The sequence below is a fragment of the Hemicordylus capensis genome, chromosome 2 (assembly GCF_027244095.1).
Source record: "Hemicordylus capensis ecotype Gifberg chromosome 2, rHemCap1.1.pri, whole genome shotgun sequence".
Classification (NCBI taxonomy): Eukaryota; Metazoa; Chordata; class Lepidosauria; order Squamata; family Cordylidae; genus Hemicordylus; species Hemicordylus capensis.
In genome coordinates this window covers 289,696,964-289,712,233 of record NC_069658.1, presented here as the reverse complement: position 1 = coordinate 289,712,233, position 15,270 = coordinate 289,696,964, and the positions used below count along the sequence as shown (strand labels likewise).

Genomic DNA, 15,270 nt, shown 5'->3' with positions numbered 1-15,270 from the left:
CAGTTGGAGAGTTTGTTTTTTCTCAGTCTTAAGTTTCATTATTACAAATGTTTAAAGCAAGTATTTCAAGATAAAACAGAACACAGCAAAAATATCTAGCAATTTTAAACTGATGTAGTCTTGAGCCTATCTTTTATTTATTCCAATGCCATCATTACTAAAAAAAACCCAAAAACAATAACTGGTTATTATTTTCTAAAAGCAACTTGCTCATGCGGCCTGGTCCACACCACTTTCATTGACATAAAAGGAGCTATTCATGATTAAACTCCAACTTCATTAACTTGTGGATAAGGCTGTTATTATTATTATTCTTGTGGATAAGGCTGTTATTATTATTATTCTTGTGGATAAGGCTGTTATTATTATTGTTCTTGTGGATAAGGCTGTTATTATTTCATGTCAACTTAAGATCCCCTTCTTGAATTAAAGTGCTTTCGAACGCTATGTATTTTAAATTAGTAGTCCTTTAGATCAAACCTGTAATCCACATATCCAGGCTGCCACTTCTTGTGTCCATCACTGCTTGTCCACTACCAAGGCAAGCACCAGCAGCACAGCTACGGTCACAACAAAAACAGCCGGCATGACTGCATGCCCCATAAGAGAAGTACCAATGTTTTCATTTCTGTATCTGATGATATGGACTCTAGTCCATAAAAGCTTATCACCACACCTAAGGCTGCAATCCTACACACATTTACTGGGAGTAAATCCCACTATCCACAGTAAAGCCTACTTTTGTGTAAACATGGATAGGATCGGGATGTAAATATATCCGTCTTTAAGGTGCAAAAGTTCTGTGTTTTGTATTAATAGGGATGTGTGAGTTGGCTGACTTCAAGCTGGGCTCCACATCGTGCTGGCCCAGTTTGGGCAGTCCGGGTTCGAACTGGACTGGTTCCCAAAGAGGGGTGCCAGCCCGAGTTCAAACCAGACCGTCCCAGGTTCAAAATACTGGTTCACAGGCCAGCTCGGGGGGTATACTTGTAAAGGGCAATTGGTGAGGAAATTCTCTACACTAAATGGGAGGGGCAAGGGAAAGCAGTATTTACCTTAATAATTATGGGAGTGGGGATGGCAGCAGAGACATCCGAGGTGGCGGCAGGTGCTCCACCAATCCCGCCAGTCTCCCAAATGACAGTCTGGACCAGCTGCGACCCAGTTTGGGCCTCTGGACATGCACAGAGGCCCAAACCAGGCCAAAAATGGCCCCAACTGTCATTTGGAAGGTCAGGGGGGTTGGAGGAGCCCCCACCACCTCCTCAGATGTCTCCACTGCCACCCGTACCACCATGGCTGCCTCCGCAGCCTCATTTACTAAGGAAAATACTACTTTCCCATGTGCCCCCCATTTAGTGTAGTGAATTCCCTTTACTTGTGAAGAATAATTCTTGCCGGATTCCCCTTTACAAGTATTTCCCCCGAGCCAGCCCTTGAACTGAACAGGACCCAGTTCGGATGAGCCTGGGCCGGCTTGAATCTGGTCCGGATTCGAGCCAAACTGGTAAAGCCAGTTTCGTGCACTGTTTAACGTTGCTACCCCTCTGAATATTTCTCTAAAATGCTGCCTTTTCTTCTTCATGCTACCATCACTGCTCAAAATCACACCTGGAAACTAGTAGGATGCCTGCAGCACATTTCAATTGTATGCCTCTTTATGTTTTCTTTGTTCCTGGTTGTCCTTTTATATAGCCCTATTGTTGCCTGCAACTCTGGGTTGCTTTAAAGAGAGGTAATTTTTTTAAACGACTGAACATGCACAATGCAGCTGTGCAGTATTTTATAACAACATTGCTGGTGAAGGATAATTCCATTTCTATGGAATTCACACTTAGTGGGGCTGTGTGGTGTCAGAAACCAATGAGAATATACAGTTGTCCAGCAGTAAGAATCAACGAATAGCTGGATGTACAGCTGTAGATGCAAACCCATGAGAGTCCTTGGACCCTGGAGTTAGTAGAATGTTAAACAAGGAGTTTTTGTTTATTTTATTCTATGCTTTTATAGTTGCCAGTGGAAATCACACAGAGGGAAATGCTGTGGCTTCCTCACAGAATTTTCAGAGAATCTAAACCACTGCCAGAAGACACTTTTAATAAACAGACAGCGCTCATTTCCTATATTTATAAACACACCTGCTCCAAGCATGGAATCCTTCCACACAAGACAGCCAGCAAAGTTCTTACTTGTAATCAAGAGCCTACGTTCTAAATTGAGCCTGATCACTCTGGTTGATTTACTGCACAACATAGCAGGCTACAATGTCAGAAACATGGGTGGGAGATTGAGAGAGAGAGAGAGAGAGAGAGAACGAACACTTTCATTTAACTGAACAACAAAGTTTTATTTTTTTTAAAGTGAACCAAAAATGCTATCAGAGCCTCTCACAAGTGAATTATTTGGAGCAAGGAAGCCTATCATCAGTTTGAAGCTAACAGGACTGAGGCATTGCTTTTTAGTATCTTGGTGACAGCAAAATACATTCCCAGTGAGCATTCTAGGAAGGAATTAGGAACATAGGAAACTGCCATATACTGAGTCAGACCACTGGTCTATCTAGGTCAGTATTGTCTTCACAGACTGGCAGCAGCTTCTCCAAGGTTGCAGGCTGGAATCTCCCTCTCAGCCCTATCTTGGAGATGCCAGGGAGGGGACTGCTTTTCCAAGAGCAGCTCCATCCCCTGAGGATAATATCTTACAGTGCTCACACTTCTAGTCTCCCAGGGCAGACCCTGCTTAGCTAAGGGGATAATTAATGCTTGCTACCACAAGACCAGCTCTCCTCTCACAAGAATTAACCTTATTAAGTTTCTAAAACACATTAACTCTACAATCTACTTTGCTATTCATCCAGAATCCTACAGGTCCTAGACTCCCTAGTAGTAATATGGGCACAGACCAATTCCTAATGACCTTTAATGGTGGTTATGAACTTTGAATAGTTAGAAATTTTGGCAACAGAACTCAAGACCAATGATCCCACCTTCTGCCATACTTTGTTATATTTAGTCACCATCTTCCAATGTTTCTCAGACCCACTAAATGGACTAATAATACACAGTGTGCAATGTGACTATGCTTCATAATAAGAGAACCCCATTGGTTTCTTCAAGAGAGAAAGTTTGACAGCTATTCATGGATGCATCATTTACATTTCTAGATAGTTCTATGTGTAGCTCAATCCTATTCTTGTTAACTCGAGAATAAGCCTCAAAGCCAATAGATCTATTCCCAATTAACTGTGTACATGATTGCTACCTTAGCTTCCTAGATCAAAGATGGCACCTTTTAAAAGTTGCATACTTATTTCAGATTAATTTATAATAAATTCACCACCTAGTTTTTGCTCTGTCATTCTGTAACCTGGATTTGACTTCCACTCCAAACTTTAGGACACACTGCCACCTATCATTTTAGGGAATGCATTTCTCTGGTTTCAGTATCGTTTTATAATCATTTGCAGAATTTGTGGGTCCTACTCTGAGTCTGTTAGAAGAAAGATACTATAGGTCAACTAACGTTATCCACTGATTTACTGAGAGCCTCATCCTGTTTAGATACCAAGCTAGGATCATTTATCCAAGTAGTGCCAACAAGTCAGTAATTTTAGCCTGAGTAGTTTCAGCAGAAGTCTGTCCTGGCAGAGACTGTCATTTTCAGGTTTCAAGGAAACCTATGCCTACATGCTGGTGTTTCTTAAACAGCAGCCACTCCTGTCATATGAAAAAAATGCTTTTGAAACACTGGACATTTATAGTCCAGTAGTCTGAAATTTGACTTAGAGGCTTCCTGCTTGAAGGAAATTGTCAGGGAAGGAAATTGCATATTGTACTAGGCATGCTCAAGGCTTTGCTCACATGTTAGGCAGCACTTATTCGTAGTGAGGACGAGCAACAGAAATTCTGCAGTTTAGGAATAATTCAGTTGTAGGTTTTAATTATGTCCTCAAAAAACTTGGGGCAATGGATTCATTTTAAAGCCTAACAGATTAATTAATGCAGGCTACTGAAATCCTTAATATACGATAACCCAGCAATTTACAGTCACCAACTTGGGCCAAAAGCACAGATTTCCCTCTTGCTGGACTTTCGTTTCATGAACAAAATTTCACTTCAAGGACAAAATTTGACATTATGTTAGTCATATTGTGTGGCCCTGTGTGTTTGCATTTTTTAAAAATAGGAGCCATGAGGGATCACGACCATGGCGGGCGGGGGTGGGGGACTGAACTTCCTTTCCCCACATGCCACTCTCCCAATCTAAGTTGGGTCCTCAGTGATTTCTTTATTTACATTTTAAAAACCATGTAGAGTCAACAACATGCAAAGGTGGCTCCAGGAGGAGGAACAACAGCTCCCCCTCCCATTTCTGCTTCAGAAATCTATTATGTGGGAAGCTCACCCACTCATAAACGAGCTCAATTATTGCTCTGGTGCTGCCACTAATAACATGTTTAACATCAAATCTTGTTCGGTCCTAAGTACATTTTCATAGTTTTGTATAAGAATCCGTGAACTTAAGTCTGACTAGAGTCTTCTCATTATAAAAAATGTTGATTAAAGAGCTGCTCTATTCTTAAAATCCCCTTAAAGACAATGGAATGATTATATCTAAAGAGGAGCTTCAGACAAAATATCCCGGAAAGATAGCAATGGACAATTTAGTTAAATTTAAGATTTCTAATGCAGACACATGGCAGCTACTGCTTCACTAGCACAAGAACATCATCCACATTGCTACACTTCACATTGGCAAGACAGTACAAGAGACTACAGGGCTACAAACATAACAAGAGACAAGAGTATCACCATAGAAGACTTTCAAAATATAAATATAAAAAGAAATGCAAGACCTCAGCATTATCCAATTCTCCAAGCGCAATCAGCTGGAAAGGGGGGGAAGGAGGAGAAAAATAAATTGAAAAGAAGTTATTAAGAGAAACTGATAATAATGCAGGTGACAAGCATATTGATATTAATAATTCCCTCTCTACCCCTGCTAGGACCTTGTATTCCTTGGATATTTGACTCTACAAAATCATTCCAAATCTTCTCTCATTAATGCAATACTTAATTAAAATGTTGCCACTGTCTTAAACACAGAAATTTCCCAATGCAGCATACTGCAGGAACAGCACAAGACTATACTTGCTGTTATATCAGAGGAAAAATTCTGCCTAGTATACAAACTCAGGTGCATGGAGATTCCTGTGGAATTACAAATGCAGCATTACATTGCAACACATGTCCCACCACTGAGCAATGGCTTCTTCTACTGATGGGAGTTCTGTCTTTCTCCTCTGCATCATGCAGCAAGCTTCAGTTTAGTATGTACGGCAGAATCACTCCCTGACATGTCCAGATAGACCACAGCTGCACAACTTTAGCCCTCCTGCATATGCTGGACTACAATTCCAGTCACCTATGATCATTGGCCACCATTGCTGGGGATGATGGGAGTTGTAGTACAAAGATAGCTATGATGTTCGGCAGCAGAGCTGGTCAAGATACTTTCCCAGTTCATAAATTACCAATACCAGTCAGAGTAGATATCATTTTGCAAAAAATGCTCACATACAGAACTATTCTACTTTGGGGCTAGATAAACTCCATTCAGTATAATCTCATCCCCAATATCCTTATGGGAAAACAAACTTAAGGCACCCTTCCTTATGTATCTGTGTGGTCGTTGAAATTTGGTTTTCCAGGACCTTGGAAGAACTGCATACAGTACAATTTCCAATTGGTGTGTGGAAGGCACCAAGAACATTTCAATAGTTCCAAACTGAACCAACAAAAGTGTTGGTTCAGTAAAAACCAGTACCAAGTTACATGGAGAAGTTTGTGGGTAGGAAGAATGAGGAGTTATCTCCAACAAGGTTTCAGCTGTACACACTTGTATATGAATGGCATACAGCAGCTATTACAACATGACATTTAAACAAAAATAGGCATATGTGGTGATTTTGCAATTTGCACAATCACGGCTAAGCATTCTTGTAAAATCACTCTTCATCCACACGGGACAGAACTTGCTAATCACATCACCACTTCTGAGAGAGTTCAGAATGAATACTGTATTCACAAATGATACATGGCGATTGAAGCTGAAGAATCAAGAACTATATGTGGGAAGGCTGCATTTCTTCTAGCCATAAAATAGAATCACTTCTGCTACCACAAAGCATGCATATTGCAATTCCCAAGTTGTTTTCCCCCTTTTACAAGATTCTTCTTTACAGATTTGTCATGGTATGTTAGAAACAGATGTTTCTAAATCTCTCTCAGGTTGTTACTATTTACAACATTATAACATTTGCAGAACCACTCTTAGCACAGAGATGTTTGAAACATATGTGTTCTAGACTGTAGCAATAATCTACAATTTAAGAACTCTTAAAAATTAAGATTGCTTGAATGAATTGGTTTATGACAGTCATAAAATATCAGAACAGGCATCTAACATGGTATTGCCACTTCTATGTCATATTGCTCAGACTTGGAGGCTGTGTGTAGAAGACATAACCTCTTCCTTGTAAGAATGCTTCAGAAGTACAAGTGTTAATCTCCTTTCATGAATTCAAATGTCATACTTGAATCCTTTCTTGCTTTGTTATTTTTTAAAATATTTTTTGTAACATGCTTCTGTTTTAATGATGAGAAGGTAATGATCAGCACACACATACCCTGAAATTGCCAAGCAGTCTAATCTATGGATGTGTGTGGATAAATAGCTGAGAAGGGAAGAAAGATCTTGAATAAAGTGAGATGGCTCAAGGTAACTGAGATTTCAAAGTATCAAACTAGAGAGAAGGATAATAAGATGTTTTACTTTTGAGTAATTTTAATCTTTTTAAAGTAATTTCTTAATCTTTGTTAAATGCCTGTCATAAGTATTATCTCTCTCTCGCTTCACAAGTTAGGCAGCAAAAAGAATAGAAATAAGCTGTGATACCTCTTTTACACCCAGGTGAATCTTTGGTGGGGCAAACTCACATAAGTCTTCCGCAAAGAGATAACCAAGATATGGATGTGGGGCAGCCCCCGAGTCTTTCCACAAGGCAGATGCAAGAGTCTCTTTTTGACACATGACCTCTGATGTTATTCATCTTCCAGTTTTTACTCTAGTCATCAATTTATTTTCAACATAACTTGTTTTCAAGTCTGCTGTTCCTAAATCCCATTACTAGGGAGCTGCCCTGAGAATTAGTCAGACTGATCATGAAGCAAATGTGCTTAGAAGTCAGGTGTAAAATAAGTTCACTTTCATGTCAAACTTTATGCACAAGTGGATCAAATGTTGCACTAGTCAAACACCTAATGGGCAGTATGAAGTTAGACATAATCTTTTTATTATTTAAACAATAAATTATCCATGCTAATACCATTGTAACTCTCTTCCACTTTTGTTTATATGAGGGATGAGTCTCATTATGAAGAGATGAGAGTGAAATGATAGAAAAAGAGTCCCTTAAAAATCAGTCTTGTTTCTTTTCTTCAATTCTGTATTCACTAAGGCTATGCACATGAGCAGCCCTTCCCAGGTTAGGATAGGGATACTTGTATGCAGAGCTAGGATCGATCCCTTCCATTGAGGGATATCTGGAGGCTAGAGATATGCACAGAACTGGCAGTGTTCTGTTCAATGGAGAAGGGGTTACTTTTAAGGAGAAGAGAGGGTGCTCTTACCCCCCTCCCACCATATTTCCCCCACCGGCACTGTGTTTAAAAACTGTCCCGTGAGGCAGCAACGGTGCATGCACGTGCGCACGCATACGAGGCACTTCTGGTCCGATGCACACTGGGGCAGCAAGGAGGTATGCTACTGCTGCACAGGACCATCTTTAAATATAGTGCCAGTGGGGGAAACACAGTGGAAGAGGGGTAAGAGCACCCTCCCTGCTCCTTAAAAGGTAACACCACCCCCCACAATTGAACCAGCCTAACAACTGGTCCTTCAAACGGGTTGCATAAAGACTCTTTTATACTTTAAAAAAGGCACAAAGTAAAATCAGGACCCAGTACTTTTGTTGGTTTCACAGCTCTGTGAATGGAAATGACAATGTGAAATAAAGACCAAAAAACCCACTGCAAATTAAAGTACCTTCTCTCCATAGCCTCTGTCTTTGGTCATCATTTCCCTGAGTGTCTGTAATACTTTAATACAAAGTTTCTCCTCATTCTCCTCCAGCAGCTGTTTAGTATGTTTTATTAACCTGAAAACAACCAAATGATCATAGTTTGCTTCAGTATTAAAATTTCTAATGAGCTAGGAAAGCATTTGCTGGAAATTATTTCAAGCATCAAAAGTCGGAGCACAGAGTCTAACAGATTAGCATATGCTATATGCATCTTATATAGTAGAAACTAGGAGCAGTTGTGAAGGAACATCCCACTCCCACAAACACATATACAGTACAGACACACTCCTATATTAAAGATCTTCAAATGCAATAAGATATGCATGCACTGATGACAAAGAGCGTATAAATGTGGCATGAGAAAAAAACAGGTTGCTTACCTGTAACTGATGATCTGGTAGAGATCCGTCGATATCCATAAGAATGGGTTCTGCGCCTGCGCAGGAGTCACGCGGTAGCCATGCCTGAGCTTGTCGAAGCGCCGAAGCCACGCCCCCACGCTGAGCGTTCTATATAAGGCGTGTCTTTGGCGCGAAGTCCCTCAGTTCTTGGACGACCGCCGTGGAGGACGACCATCCAGAAGACGAAGGTGAGTTCATCCAAGGTAAGTGTTCAATAAAGGACATTGCAAAGGGCTGCACACCGCAATGCACATAAAGGTAGTCCTACTGCAGAGGGGAGGTCGGGAGGGTCTTATGGATATCGACGGATCTCTACCAGATCATCAGTTACAGGTAAGCAACCTGTTTATCTGGATCGAGATCCGTCGATACCCATAAGAATGGGTGTCTAGCGAGCTCCAAAAAAGGAGGAGGGGAGCAGTAGGAATTAAGGCAGCACCCTTTTCAAGATGCTTCTCCCGAATGAAGCCTCTGCAGCAGAACGTACATCTATGGCATAGTGTTTGATAAACGGGGACTCAGAGGACCATGTAGCTGCTTTGCAGATGTCCGTGAAAGAAACCCCTGCTAGGTGTGCAGCCGAGGAAGCGTGGGCTCTAATGGAGTGGGCCCGTATAGCTTCTGGAGGTGCTTTGTTTTGTAGTTTGTATGTGAACAATATCACCTGCACCAACCATCTCGACAGTCGTTGTCTGGAGACTGGGGAACCTTTGGAAGAGCCTTGGTAAGACACGAAGAGACGTTTGGAGGCTCTAAAGTCTTGTGTTCTGGACATATAGAACAGCAGAGCACGGCGTACATCCATAGTGTGCAAGGATCTCTCCAAGGAAGTGGAAGGAAGTCTGAAAAACGTAGGCAGGATTATATCCTGATTGAGGTGGAAGGAAGACACTACTTTAGGTAAAAAAGAAGGATCCAGACGCATTCGGACTTTGTCTGGATAAAAGATAGTATAAGGGGAGTCTACTCTGAGTGCTGTGAGTTCACTGACTCGTCTAGCAGTAGTAATTGCTATCAAAAAAGCAGTCTTCCAGGAGACCAGTTTCAATGAACATGTGGCCATGGGCTCGAAAGGAGGCTGAGTGAGGGATGAAAGAACCAGAGATAGGCTCCATGGTTCCACAGGAGGCTTAACTGGCGGGTACACATTCGAGAGACCTTTTAGAAAGGCCTTACTCAACGGATGGGAAAACAAAGTCTTTCCATCACTGCCCGGGTGTTGTGCGGAGAGGGCAGCCAGATGGACCTTAAGGGAGACATTTGCAAGACCTTGAGTTTTTAGTATCGTTAGGTAACGTAAGACTTCCTTGATCGAAGCCTGCTTGGGTAAAAACCCTCTAGACCTTGCATATATTTTAAAACGGTGCCATTTGCTCTGATAATTCTTACGAGTGGATGCCTTCCGTTGGTTGAGCAAAATTCGTCTTAGGAGAGTATCCGCCAGGCGGTCAGATGAAGGGTGAGAACGTCTGGGTGCAAGATCTGGCCGTCGTCTTGTGTCAGCAGATCTAGGCGCTGAGGTAAGTGGTGGTAACAGTTCTTGGACAGTCTGCGTAGCCGCGGAAACCAAGGTTGTCTTGGCCACCAAGGGGTAATCAAGATCCCGTCGGTCGGTTGAGACAGCAGACGTGCCACTACCCTGGGTATCAGTGGGAGTGGGGGAAACATGTACGGAGTCTCTTCGGACCAGTTCAGCTGAAAAGCATCCCCTAGAGAACGAGCATCGTGGCCCGCTCTCGAGCAGTAACGGGAACATTTTGTATTCCTGGAGCAAGCAAAGAGATCTATGGAGGGAAACATCCATTGGTCGAAGAGCGGGGTCAAGACTTCTGAATGTAGTTCCCATTCGTGTTGGTGATCTTTCAAAAAGACCCGACTGAGGTCGTCGGCTAATACATTCTCCAGGCCTTTGATGTGTACTGCTGCAGGGGCAATCTGGTGTTGGATGCACCAGTGCCACAGCTGGACGCTGAGGGCACACAGGCTCCGGGACACCGTTCCGCCCTGACGGTTGATGTATGCTTGTGCAGTTGTGTTGTCGAGCTAGACTTGAACAATCTGGCCTTGTATGATTGGAAGAAAAGCTCGCAGAGCCAGAAAAACTGCTAGTAGCTCTAGGAAATTTATGTGTAGTAGGGCTTGTTGAGGAGACCACCTGCCTTGGATCTTGTGCCCGTTGCAATGTGCACCCCAACCCTGTAGAGATGCATCTGTGGTCAGCCAGACAGTAGGGGAGGGATTTTGAAAGGGGACCCCACTGAGCAGATTGTTTTGGTGCGTCCACCATGTTAGAGAACGAAGGACTTGAGGAGGCATTAGTAAGCGTTTGTCTTGATTGTCCCTGCATGGGTGAAAGACAGAAAGAAACCATAGTTGAAGCTTGCGCATTTTTAGGCGAGCGAAGTGTATAATCGCATTGCACGAAGCCATCAGCCCTAAGAGGCGTTGGACGGCAAGGGCTGGTTGGGTTGGTTGTTGCTGGAAGAGACGAATCAGGTCTCCAATACAGTTGAACCTGTCCTCTGGTAAGAACGCTTTCTGCACTCTGGTGTCCAAAACTGCTCCTATGTAGGAGATAACCGGAACCGGTTGTAGATGTGACTTTTTCCAATTGATTTGAACACCTAGGTCGTGGAGAAGATCTATCACATAACGGATATGCGAAAGTAACTCTTCTTTGGTCTTTGCTGCCAGAAGCCAGTCGTCTAGGTATGGATAGATAGCAATCCCTCTGGTATGTAGGTGTGCAATCACCACAGCCATGCATTTTGTAAAAACCCTCGGTGCGGTAGACAGTCCGAAGGGCAATACATTGTATTGGTACACTTCCCGTCCGACGGTGAAACGTAAGTACTTTCAGTGGCAAGGTCGAATACTTATATGAAAATAGGCGTCCTTGAGGTCCAGCGTTGCAAGCCACTCTTCTCCCTGAAGGAGAGGTAGGATGTGCTGTAACGCCATCATGTGGAATTTTCGGACGTGAATGAATTTGTTCAGGCGACGGAGATCCATAATGGGTCGTATACCCCCATCCCGTTTGGGAATTTGGAAGTAACGGGAGTAGAACCCGTCTAGCCTGTCTGCCCATGACACCGGGGATATTGCCCCTTTGCAAAGAAGATCCTTCACCTCTTCCCTCAGGAGATCCGATGCAGGAGTGAGCTTCATCCCCATAAAACGAGGAATGGTCTTGAATTCAAGTGCATAGCCTGAGCTCACAATCTTCAGGACCCATTTGTCTGATGTTATGTGGTGCCATGCGGGGACATGGCTGGCCAGCCTGATGGTTGGCTGGGACAGAATCGTCGATGGTGAGGACGGTACCCGCGCTGGCTGGGAAAGGGAGAGAGGAGGAGGTGTCAATGGGCAATTGCAATTTTCAAAGACGCTTTTGGTTGTCCTGCGTCTTGGAACGCTGGGGTTGAGAAGCTTTATGCCTCTGCTGGTAGGCTCGCTTTTGATATGGGGTATATGGCTTTCTGAAATCCCGGCGATCTTGGGTTCGATAGTTGGGCCTGTATTTTCCATAATTGGGTCGGTATCTTGATGACTGCCCGGAGGATGATTGGGCAGCAGTGAAGGTTTTTGCCGTGAACTTGGATTTTTTTAACTGTTCCATTGTGGCGTCTGTGGTGGTGCTGAAAAGACCAGAGCCATCGAAAGGGAGGCCTTCGATCTTTTCTTTCATGTCCATCTGGAGATTAGTGGACCGCAACCAAGCATGCCTGCGTAGAGTGATAGCTGCTGTCATGGCCCTGGACTCACTTTCCGCTAGGTGTTTAGAAATGCTTAGCTGGCGACGAGTCAAATCCCCAGTGTTTTCCAAGGTCTGGCGGAACTTAGCCCTAAACTCATGTATAGGCAAAGATTCCAGGTCTTTTTCCAAAAGTTCCCAGAGGCCATGTGTGTATTTGGCCGTGCAGGCCGCATAGTTGGCCACTTTGATCGAAAGGCACGAAGTCGAATACACCTTCCTGCCTAAAAGGTCTAGTTTTCTGCCCTCTTTATCCGGAGGAACTGTATGGCGTTTGCCTGACTTAGAAGAAGTGGCGCAATCAATAACAAGAGAATTGGGCGCCGGATGCTTCAACAAATATTCATTGTCCTTATCTTGTACCCGGTAGAGGCTCTCAAGTTTCTTGGAAGTTGGCGTGGAGGTGTGGAGTACTTCCCAAGCGCACTTAGCCGCCCTAGTGATCACTGGTAGCATAGGGAGTGCCACTGGAGCGGTAGATTGAGACTGAAGCATAAAGTTGTATACCGGATCATCTATTGTCGCCAAAGGAGAGCGAATGTCCAGCCCCAGGGAATCCGCCATCGCACGAATGTGCTTGTGGTAAGCTTTTAGCTCATCATTCGGAGATACATACGTGGGTGGAGCCACATCCACTGGAGGATCCGCAATATTACTGTCCTCATCCGAATCCGACTCAAAATCGGACGAACCATAATGTTCAGAGGGGGAGCAAGGAGACGGTTCATTTCCATTAGTTTGAGCAATGGTTTGTGTCTCTTCAGTGCTGACAGATGAGTGTGGCAGGACATCTGTCTGAATGGAGGCAGATCTTGTGCTCATAGGAAAAGTCTGTGAAGCACGGTGAAATAGTTCTGGGCACTGCGTCTGGGTAGATACAGTAGACACAGAACGCAGTGGCAATCGTTGAGACCCGGTGTCATCAAACACATATGGTTCTCCAGGTGAAGTTGTACCCATGGGATCCTGGGGGTATTCACAGGTGTGCCATGTTAGCGGGGAGCGTCCTTGGCTGGCGGATTGAGGTCTGGAGGAGTGTGCTGTGGAGACTGAAGGTTGAGATGGGCCTGCATCTGTTGGCAAGAAACCCTTAAAGGTAGAGGTTGTCCGTCTACTCGACGTTGAGTCCAATAGCGAAAGCAGTGAGCGAGTCGCTGATGGTAGAATATCCTCGGCATCGACGTCTATGATCTCGAAAGCAGGAGGTGGGCAGCGTGGCGTCACCTGAGAAGTGAGGACCGGGGTGTGCAGTACAGTATCTCGAAGACCGACCGACGGTGTAGATGGCGAAGCCGAGTGTAGTGGGGTCGGAGCTGGCGATAGAGCTCGAGCAATTGGCATCGAAATCGACGTCGAGGCAAGCACCAGTTGAACAGCAGGAGTCAATATCGAGGCAACTGTCGATGCTGAAGGAGCCGTCGACATCGAAGGATTTGTCGGCATCGACTGAGCTGTCGACATCGAGGGAGCAGGTAGCGCCGACTGATCAGTCGTCATTGGTGGCACTGCAGTGGTCGATGGAATCCCCGATGTTGATGGTAAAGCTGACGACTCCGATACTCTTGGTGGAGATGGAGTACGCGGAGGCAGGTCTGGGGATCTTCGACGTTTTCTAGGTGGAGAACTATGCCGATCTGTGTTTCGACGCCCAGAAGGAGAGTCGTTACGTCCACTTGAACGAAGATCCGGTCTCGATGGGGAAGACGAAGAAGATGTACATGGCGTCGATGTTGACTTTACCGGTTTCGATGTCGATGTGGATAACTTGGATACACGCGAAGGAGCTGGAGATTCCTTCGACTTAGAATGTTTCTTCGGCATCGAAGTAGGCTTCGAAGAATCAACTTTCTTCGATGCTGAGGAAGACTTTCGGTGGCGGCTCGACGTTGATGGAGGTGCCGACTCCGCCCTCGGGGGCAATTTTGAAGACGAAGTTGAGGTCGAGGGACGAGGAGTACCCGGAGTGGAGGGGCTCAGAACCTCGTCATAAATAGCGGCCCGAAGGCGTAGCGCTCGGTTTTTTCTCGTTTGCTTCGAGAAAGAGAGGCAAATCTTGCAGGAGGCGACATTATGTTCCTCACCGAGGCATAATAAGCAAAGGTCGTGAAGGTCCTTGGAGGGGAGTTTCGCCCTGCAGCCTTCACACCATTTAAAAGATCTTTTCTCCTCAGTCATATTCACACTCGTAGTGGAGTCCGTTCCGAGGTCGAAGAGCCGGGATCGTCGTCAGTCAGTCCGCGTCGAGAACCGGGAAAAACCGAGAAGTCAGTCCGAGTCAAATTCCAAACAAAGGTCGCTTTCCAGTCCGTCGTCAAAACCAAAAATCAGTCAGTAAAGGATGAACTCGTTCTTAATGTAAAGAGGAACTTTTCCAACAGCTGAGGTGGCAGACCGAGGTCCAAACGCAAAGGCGGTCGGAAAAGAACTGAGGGACTTCGCGCCAAAGACACGCCTTATATAGAACGCTCAGCGTGGGGGCGTGGCTTCGGCGCTTCGACAAGCTCAGGCATGGCTACCGCGTGACTCCTGCGCAGGCGCAGAACCCATTCTTATGGGTATCGACGGATCTCGATCCAGATCAAAAACCTATGAACTTGCACTGATTGTAACACAAGGTTTTCAGCAGAAGAGTACAATGACCGTGTGGTTCTGGAAACCACAGGATAACAAACAATTTTAATGCTAACTCATGATCTATAAATATTTCTAGTTTAATTATCAAACTCTGTCATAGCAAGTTGCCCTGAAAAGAGAACAAAGCAAACGTTAACAAACAAACAAACAAACAAACAAACAAAACCCACCACCTAACTATGACCCTCCCCACCCACCCCAGATCTATCAATTTGACTTGACTCCATCACACGGAGTTTCCACATCCCAAAAGAAGCAGTCCATGACATGGCCTGGGGAATCAAAAACTCAAAATATAGTGATGCATCATCCCATGGACATTTGCTTACTAGATACTA

At 44.5% G+C, this 15,270-nt stretch overlaps 1 protein-coding gene across 13 annotated transcripts in view; it reads right to left on the bottom strand.

Annotated features, from left to right (window-relative positions):
• The window catches only part of ITPR1 (inositol 1,4,5-trisphosphate receptor type 1), a 323,955-nt gene that overhangs the window by 105,259 nt on the left and 203,426 nt on the right, over positions 1-15,270 (bottom strand). For 10 of the 13 annotated variants that reach the window (XM_053296706.1, XM_053296710.1, XM_053296711.1 and 7 more), the window contains 2 exons: positions 8,107-8,218; positions 4,856-4,888 (listed from right to left, as the gene is read on the bottom strand). In XM_053296706.1, coding sequence (XP_053152681.1) covers positions 4,856-4,888; positions 8,107-8,218 — 145 coding nt within the window. The remainder of the gene's footprint in view (positions 1-4,855; positions 4,889-8,106; positions 8,219-15,270) is intronic. The other 3 variants (XM_053296713.1, XM_053296714.1, XM_053296715.1) reach the window with 1 other exon arrangement.